At 36.9% G+C, this 9,612-nt stretch overlaps 1 protein-coding gene across 1 annotated transcript in view; it reads right to left on the bottom strand.

Moving 5' to 3' along the window:
* Positions 1-9,089, bottom strand: part of LOC110457150 — a 25,602-nt gene extending 16,513 nt beyond the window's left edge. The window contains exon 1 of the mRNA XM_021508261.1: positions 7,796-9,089. Within this exon, the coding sequence (XP_021363936.1) occupies positions 7,796-8,856 (1,061 nt within the window). The 5' untranslated portion in view covers positions 8,857-9,089. The remainder of the gene's footprint in view (positions 1-7,795) is intronic.
* Between the last annotated feature and the right edge of the window lie 523 nt (positions 9,090-9,612).

Genomic DNA, 9,612 nt, shown 5'->3' with positions numbered 1-9,612 from the left:
GTAGGGGAGGGAGGGGGAGGAGTAGGTAGAGGAGGGAGGTGGGAGTAGGTAGGGGAGGGAGGGGAGATACATTATACTACATATACATCTCTGTAACATCAGCACACGGAATTGAAATAAGGGAGAATGGGTTCCCTCTTTTCAGTCAACTTTGACGTCACTACTGACGCGTGGGATTCTACAGGAGTGACGATATCATTGTAGTGTGTAACGTCACCGAGTTGGTGCTGATATCTTTTACAAATCACTTTCTGAAGTGACGCCTGCGACATTAACTGTGTAAATGTCACAACAGCTTTGTCACTATCACCCTCAAACGCAACGCTATCACACTCGGAAGTGAAACTACCACCCTCGTATATGACATTCACCTTCAGATATGACACTTTCATCATCTGATATGACATTATCACCCTCAGATGACACTATTACTCTGAGATGTGACATTATCAGTATCACCCTCAAAATATGTCATGTTAACATTTCCACATGTTGCATTGTCACCAACCGATTGGATAATATCACCCTCAGATTTGACACTATCACCCTGTGACGTTATCATTTTCACATGTGACATTGTCAGCCACAGATTGAACAATATCACCCCCAGATATGACACTATCACCCTGTGACGTTTTTATTTCCACATGTGACATTGTCAGTCACAGATTGAACAATATCACCCCCAGATATGACACTATCACCCTGTGACGTTTTCATTTCCACATGTGACATTGTCAGCCACAGATTGAACAATATCACCCCCAGATATGACACTATCACCCTGTGACGTTATCAGTTTTACATGTGACACTGTGGACAATACCGCTCTCAGGTAAGAAGCTATTACAATATTCGGTTGCATACTTTCCTGAGCGTAGTTCGAGAAATAGTTTGATATGGGTGGTCTTGAGATAAAGTATTCAAAAAACATTAAAACACGTTATTTTATCGGTTGTAACACATGACACATGTTATAAATATACACAGCTTCTCGTTCGTCAATGTTGATACCGCGGTACTCAGTCACATTTTTCAGGAAAGATTGTGATGGCTTAGAGTCAAACTTAAAGACCACCCCGTGGATGAACAAATACTTGTATGTAATGATGTCACTTATTTCTTACATAACTACTAACATTTTGGGTCAGAACCTGTATTAAGCGACCAGTCACTGCAGACAACAAAATTAAAGGACCGCTTCAGACAGGTAACCTCTCAATTCAGGTCCTCATTGATATGACAAAAAATTACATAATTTCATATTTGTAACATGATAATGTTTTCATATCAATGACTATGAAAAAATGTTACAATTTCATTTAAAATGTTTAATTTCAATATCAAGCAAAAACTTTAAACTCAATTTACTGCATAAAATGATCGATAAATATTACATTGGGATCGTCTTTTATCTGATTTATCCGACTTTCGTCTTCTTTAAACTTGTAGCTTCTAATCCATCGTACGTTATCAAATCATTTATACCGAGTTACACATAAGCATTTACATTGTGCTCAACACGAAATGATGGGAAAACACGGCCTCTTTGGTAGACAGCCCTGTCAACAGGTAATCTTGTCTGATTACAGTAACATTATCGTACATGCAATCGAATTTAAAGATATATTTTTTTCAATTTACAAATCAATCAGCTTGGCTCCTTTTGATAAATTCACTCAGTTCCCAAAAGCAATTTTTTAAACAAATGTATCTTTTATCATTAAGGATATACACCATCTAAAAATTCTACCTGTGAATTTCGTCAAAAGTCATCGCCCTTAAATATTGACCTATTTCAACTAACACTGTCTCATAATTAACATTGTCTTATGATTAACATTGACTCATAATTAACATTGTCTTATAATTAACATTGTCTTATAATTAACATTTCTCATAATTAGCATTGTCTTATAATTAACATTTCTCATAATTAACATTGTTTAATAATTAACATTGACTCATAATTAACATTGTTTTATGATTTATATTGTCTCATAATTTAGAATTTTTTGAGCGTTGCATGAATATCTTCCTACGTACATTACACAAGTTTCACCAATCAATTCACTAATAATAATTATAATTATATACAACATTTATATAGCGCCCTATATAATTTGTAAAAAGTGCTTTACAACATATGGATAATAGTATTAGTTATAATTGTGAAACAAAAACAAAGGATTACAGTCACTTTTGTACGTACGTACTAACGTAACTAGGGAATTATAAAAATGGTTGTACATGTTTATTAATAAAGTGCGGAACTCTTTTTAAATGGAGATACACAGTACAGTAAGGTAAACTGTAGCCTTAGGTACACCCCACCTGGTCCTCATACTTTCTTTGACCTTTGCGGTTTCTGTAATCAGCTTTACAAAATGGATCAATGGCTAAACTTACTATAAGTTAAATAAAATCAATAATTAATTTCAAAACACGAGCAGGGTCGTAATCCTAATATGTTTACGGACCGTGGCGTAAATGTAATATATATGTAAATCTTGACCGACGTCCGTTAATTGTGGTCACGAAGTGTTCGGTACGGAAAACGTGAATGTGTAGCCAGTAAGTTTTGCGAGGTTTATTTGCGTGGAATAAGGAGAACCGATAAAATAAATAATATATATTCCTATAGCTACGTTGTTTAAAAGACATTTTTAAAAATAGGGGGAGATATCTTTTGTTTTTGTTTTTGTTCATTTCACGGTGGTAGACTCCTCACAGATACGTTAACGTTGTTGTAAGCACAGTCGCGAAAATGAGTGCTCGCTAATTTTCGCCTCCATTATTTCAAAGATCGAGTTCTTTCCTTTTGATTTGATCCACTTGTTTTCTGTGTCTCAGCACAGTGTTTTCTGTGTCTCGGCACAGTGTTTTCTGTGTCTCGGCACAGTGTTTTCTGTGTCTCAGCACAGTGTTTTCCTTGTCAACACGTCTTAACGCTGTTCTGTACATGTATTTTTTTCTATTTTATGTGGCTCATAGATTTTCAAGCATCATCAAGATCAAAGATACTTTTTCTTGATTTCTCAACCTAACACCATAATCGAATATTCTGACGTATTAAATGAATCTTCTGTAATTTTCTTTTTAAAAATCTCGATATCAAAGACCTGTACAATTAGGTATAATGGGACTTTTTAACTCCGCTCGTTTCATTTAAGTGCTAAGTTTTATATAGAACTTCGAACACAAAACGTGCGCGTTTAAACACTAATCTCGTAAAATTTACATAAATAGCTGGGAATGAACTGTAGAAATTGCATTATAATTGGTTTAAGAGATAATTAAGTAAAGAAAAAAATTAAGAAGGAATCTAAAATATTTTTATCTGGAATTTGAATGCACTAAGTCAGTGACAGTATACACTATACGTCCCTGACTAAGTTTATAAAAAAAGTATTTCAATACAAATGTTGCGGTTTATTATATATAAAATAAACGATTTGCACTTACAAGCATCTATATAAAGATTGGTAAAAACTTTAAATTAGTGATTAAGATTGTGTTTTCAGTGTGACGGTCTCCGATTCAACCCATCAGAGTTTGGATGAGCCGGGTGTTACGTTTTATAAAAACGTTATGCATTGTTGTTTTTTATCACACAATGTCTATACGAAGTCGCTCAGTATACGACGCGTGATGGGCGCGTAGTTTGACAACGTTAAATTTCTTCGCATGATATGAACGTCACAGGTGGAAAATGTTACTTTATTCGAGTGAATTTGGTATCAATGAGTTTTCAATTCTTAAATACAACTTCGCTAAAAAAATCGTACCTTTTTAAAACAAAATATAGAAATTAATTTTAGTAAGACACACCCGAAAACAAACTTTGGATCAATTCTAAATTCCTAAGTTTAAGATTTGCACTTTATCAGAATTATAAAATTTCGTTTGGGAATCCATATAAACAGGTTGCCACAGAGTCCTTATGTTTGGTGAGTATTCACTCTGTACTGTATCTCTAGCATCAATGCGGAACAAGGGACTTGTGCAAGTCTAACTATCATATCTCCAACAAAGTATGTTGTCTACACAGAAGAGCCAGATAAAACAAAAAGCACGCGCCAAAACCTTCCATATCATTATAAAATAACACAATACACATGACAGGCGTACTAAATGCATGACATTAGCGACAACATGCTGAATAATCAACTTCTGTCTCAGCATGGAGAGAAAAACCTGGGCTTAAAGCCCATTCCTGATGTCATATGTCTGCAATGGATGTCTGCAATCCCTCCCTGTTTCCCCCTTCCCGTATCCCTCTCCCCTTCCCTGTATGCCCCTACCCGTTCCCCGTACCCCCTCCCTTTATTCCCCTTCTTGTATGCCCCTCCCCGTATCCCCTCCCCGTATCCCTCTCCCCGTATCCCCTTCCCTATATCCCCCTCCCGTACCCCCTACCTGTATCCCCCCTCCCCGACAAGTCTCTTATCCACAAGTATCGTCTCGTATGTACATAATCTGTTCAAGCTTTGTTGACACGAAGTTCTTACATACCACATTATGTCTGTGTCGACAACTTGTTGGCGCGTTAACGTTAGATGTATGTAGTGCATAGTGTTACGACTACTTGACGAAGTATCCGAGTTCCGTCAATATTTGCTTCTCAGCACAATAGCGAAACCAGCGGAAAAGCCTCGCCCGGCTCAACACCGCTCTCTTTATATTCAATTCACTTATTTTAATGTTTTCGTCAACAAAACTTGTTTGAAGTGGGACATTGGTGTTAGGATTTCACTTTAGGATCAAAGTTTAATCATAAAAGTATACATCTCATGTATGCGAGGGTCTGAAGTACAAGACCTATGAAAATGATCAAAAATGTAACTCAGAGGTAAAAATGTATTAGGAGCCATGGGTTTTGAAATCGACAAACTGGCGTTGACTAAAACCTATCATTACGTGAAATGGACAATGACTGACACAAACCGGTCGGAAACTGACAATAACATGAGCCAATGTCATTTGAAATGGACAACACTCCTTCAAAATAACACAAAACAATGGAAATTGACAGTATATTGATACATGTCTCAGTGAAATGGACAATGACTGACACAGACCGATTTGAACCAGGTAATATTTTAACCCGAGTGTTATTATGAGATACACATTTCATTGACACCAACCAATTTGAACTAGATGACATGTTGACATCAATAATAGTATGAAGTTGACAATACCAAGGCACAATTGACACCAATTCAGGCATGTCCAGCAAATGGAAAGAACATTGGCACGAATCTGTTTGAAATTGACAGAATTTTGAAACCTAATTAACAACACGCTGATTACTTGGCATTAAAGAAACCGACAGAACCTAACACAAGACTATTCATTAATCAGTAACTTTACACAAAATAATAGTTTGAGACAAGCCTATGTTTCTAACACAAGCATATTAGAAATATAATATATCTTTACACAAATGTATCTGAAATTGATCATATCCAGACAAATACCGCAACATCATTGAAAATAACCCAATATCCCGTGAACTAGACAATATCCCGTTGAACTAGACAATATCCCGTGAACTAGACAATATCCCGTGAACTAGACAATATCCCGACATTAATGATATTTCATTTATCTTTTATTGAGCAATATACAATCACACATACATAGATAAGTAAAACGGTAGTGTTTTACGTACCTAATGTAACACTCGTTTTTTAAGTCACAAGCATATCAAATGAAAACATGCAATGGAAAAAAATAAAGGGGACACAAGCCATGTAACCAAAGTAATACCTGCTATAGAAGTAAAGCCTCTATGTACATCTGATCCCGGAGAGCAGGAACAGGAAGGATGATGACAAATGTCACGCACGTGCATTGATTACGCGTTCGGTATTAGATGCAGGAATAAACACAGTGTGTTGTTGATGAAGGCCTTATAATTAAGGCTTAGATCGTCCAATGAGCACAAACAAAATAGCCTATCTACAACCGTGTCTGGTTGTGTACTGCATAAAGCTTTACCAAGCTGACTTTAAATGTAAAGTGTTATTCCACATTTCTACTGTATGCATGTATTCAAAAGTTATTTTTCCTACTGAAATCATGTCATTTCATCTGGTGGAAATAGACAACCATAGATGATGGACCTTTTTAGGAAGTTAGATATAATTCCCAGACCTCTTGATGGAAATCATTGTATCGTGACCGACAGAGCAATGGATAAGCTCTCTACTTTAAAGCTCAGCGGTCCAGGAAATATGAAACTATAAGTAATGAGTACACATGTATTTCTTTCGTATGTTACTCTTTTTTATATAAAATGACGAGCAATCTCTAAGAAGAAAAAAATTGGAATTCTTCTTCAAATGAGATACAGCGTTTCAGAAATTAAAGAAAAATGTTTCCAGTACAACGAATATTCATGTAGCATAATATGAAAACAATAAATTTCAATGGAACTTAAGAAAATTAAGGAAAAGGCGAACGCTATGTCAAGTGCTCCTTTTGGCTCATCTACGACATCGAACAAAATATACGAACATATTTGGTAACAAACTAGGTTATATCTAAGCAGTATAAAAGACACGACTTTATGTTAGTAATATCATCAGAACATTCAGTAATATATGTGATTTATGTGATTTAATTCTCCACATGAGTACTTCAAGGAGCTCCCATCAGTACTAAGTTATTGCTGAAATAGTTCAATGTTGTTTAACAAAGATATCTATATATATATGTGTATATAAACCGCTGAGCTGACTGACCACTTGGATTTTAGCATTGGGATGGATACCTCTTGTATTGTATTCTAACTCCACACTTCGCTTTTACAAGGCATTTTGATACTCTTTGAGTCGGTTTAGTCGTATCATACGCTAAGGAAATGGTAATTAATCGTCGATTCGAATTCACAAGCGTTTTCCTGAGTACGACTGTTGCAGACAAAGTCTTGGTCGCGTTTTGAAATAGAACGTGGCATAGCGAAAAGAAACGGAACAATGAAAAATAGGTCAGTTTAAAACACACAGTCACCTTGACCTTTGACCGTGACCTGTTGGTTTCGAAAGGAAATTTAAATCTAACCTTTTTCCTTGAATTAATATATATTTATTTCATTTTATTGAACAAAAATAAACACACGAAAGCCTGCAATAACAATATTCGGTGACCATTGAAAGTTGTAGCAGTTAGCCTAAGGCTTCTACAAATAATCTTAATATTGAATGAAACTGAATTTATCAAACACTCTTGATACTATTCCTGTTAACAGTTTTTGTTTGAACTAAGAATCCTATATTTAACTTATAACAAGTTTTTATTTCCTTATTTTATAGATATGTACACATGCATTGAGCCAATAACATCCGGAAACTAACACTCGATTGGTGTGCATTGTCGCTTGTGAATAATAGCCGAGAAGTACTCTTACTAAATTGCATGAGATCATCTGCCTGATTTGGTAGTTTGCTGGGTAAGGGAGGTTACGGGGTATATAGTTACTGGAAAAGTCTTAAAACTTTCTTTCTCATATACCCCTTTGTCACCTGTGTTTAATATATTATCATTTGTTTAATAACTGGGAAAACAAGTATAAACACATATACCAGACACAATCCTCCCCTCCTGTATTTTTTATATTTATTTGTTACCCTAAACGGAAACTAAATAAAATGTTTAAATAGGCGGTACCCACTACTTCTCTGAATCCTACTGGTTCTGTTATATCTGAAAATAGACAAATTAAAAACTCAAAACATTCTAAAACAAATATAGACATACATGTATATATCCGGTTTACGAGAACACCTACCGCCTGTCACAGTCGCAATGAAGAATGGCGTGGAAGCGATAGTTGAAATAATTGTGTTTTGTGGAGAAACAAGGGATGATATCCTGGCAACAGTCGTGATCTCGACAACAGACATCTGCCTCTTGGTCATCGCCGAGTTCGTCGTACTTCTTGGCAATCTGACCACGCCCACACCACTTGGTGCCCGGAAAGATCAGGTATTTGTTAAAGAAAGATCTTTTACGTCTCTCGTGATTTTCCGGAAGTGCCTCTGCGTCGTCGCGACTGAAATAGGTCGATGACGTCGCAGATCTCGCTGTTCTCCGCGAATTGAATTTTGAAACACTTCCGGAAGAAGATTTGTTAGCAAATTTCTGACGTTTTTCCGATACAACATTAGAATCTAAATACGTCACTTCCGGTGAATTACCACCACGTGCGGTAGACAGGGTACCATCCAGGGCGGCATCATCCGTCGTATCGAAATACGCTTTCCGGAAGTCAATATCATCCGGGTTATTGCGATTTCGTCTCCTCTGAATTCGTTTCAAATGTCGAACATATTTATGACATTTTCTAATTTCTGTATATATTTTCACCATATCCTTAAATTCTCCTAATTTCTGGCGACTTTTGAATCCTTTTATTGCATATTGGGTTTTTTCATTTTCGACTGTGTTGTAAAATCTGAACACATCGCCTTGATTGTTTCTTTGGAAAAGATGCTTTTTAAGCGTGAACTCATTAACAAATTCCAGAACCATTTGGGCGCTGTCCCCGAAATCACAATCCTTTAGAACGCCATCTTGATATACACTCTGAATGATTTGTTTTCCATCACTTACTCGTTTGAAATGCATTTTGTTTGGGGTGTTCTCGAAAGCAACGGTCTCCAGCACCAGTACACCTCTATAGGCGATCCGTAACTCCTTTTCCATTTCATCATTGTAACTTACTAAGATGAAGTTTCTACCCAGTGACTTGGTGTCGCGGGCCAGCTCCTCGTCCGAGATTTCGCGAGAACACCCGCCACAAAGCACCGCGAAGAAAAAAAGCACGGTAACTCCGTTGTGAGAAGGCATATTCCTACATTGCACGAAAACGCCCAGGAAATACACAGAAACTAGTCCTGATCTCGGTCACTGAAATATTGATGGAGAATTGTTCGAGCTCTGTACTGAGAGATAGACAGTCACACCTCGACCGTGAATTAAAGTAACGCTGTATACCAGTGAGCTGAGAGTGATGTTTCTATACACACAGATAGTGGGACGGCGTGCTCGGTGTGAGCCCGACGGAGGCGCGCGGTCGACTGCCGATACACACGACAGCGAGTCCTATAAAATAGTACCGGCGTACTTGGCTATAGCTAGACACGGCCCACTTCACCCGGCTAGCGTCTCTTTATAAAAAAAAGGACATGAATTGGACTGTTGGAAATGTTACCTAATGGTCAATTTGACCAGTGGCGTATGCTTTACAGAAATGGTCATTTTGTCAGTTGTATAACTTAATCTCAGGAGATTAGGATTTGTCGATAATGTTACGTACGTCTGTGTCCACTCGACCGGCGACATAATTTAAAGTTGGTCAGTTGGAAATATCATGAATATATTCAGATAAAGATAAGAGGTATGGTCATCTTGACGCATTTTTTTTAATTGGCAAGAAATGCACTCGTTTGTAGTGTTTAGTATAACTATCCCCATCTGACAACTCGTTTGTAGTGTTTTGTATAATTATCCCCATCTGACCACACGTTTGTAGTGTTTAGTATAACTATCCCCATCTGACCACTCGTTTGTAGTGTTTAGTATAACTATCCCCATCTGACCACT

The sequence above is a fragment of the Mizuhopecten yessoensis genome, unplaced genomic scaffold, assembly GCF_002113885.1.
Source record: "Mizuhopecten yessoensis strain PY_sf001 unplaced genomic scaffold, ASM211388v2 scaffold9031, whole genome shotgun sequence".
Taxonomy (NCBI): domain Eukaryota; kingdom Metazoa; phylum Mollusca; class Bivalvia; order Pectinida; family Pectinidae; genus Mizuhopecten; species Mizuhopecten yessoensis.
The sequence above is the reverse complement of the archived record's forward strand: the minus strand, read 5'-3'. Positions and strand labels throughout refer to the sequence as shown.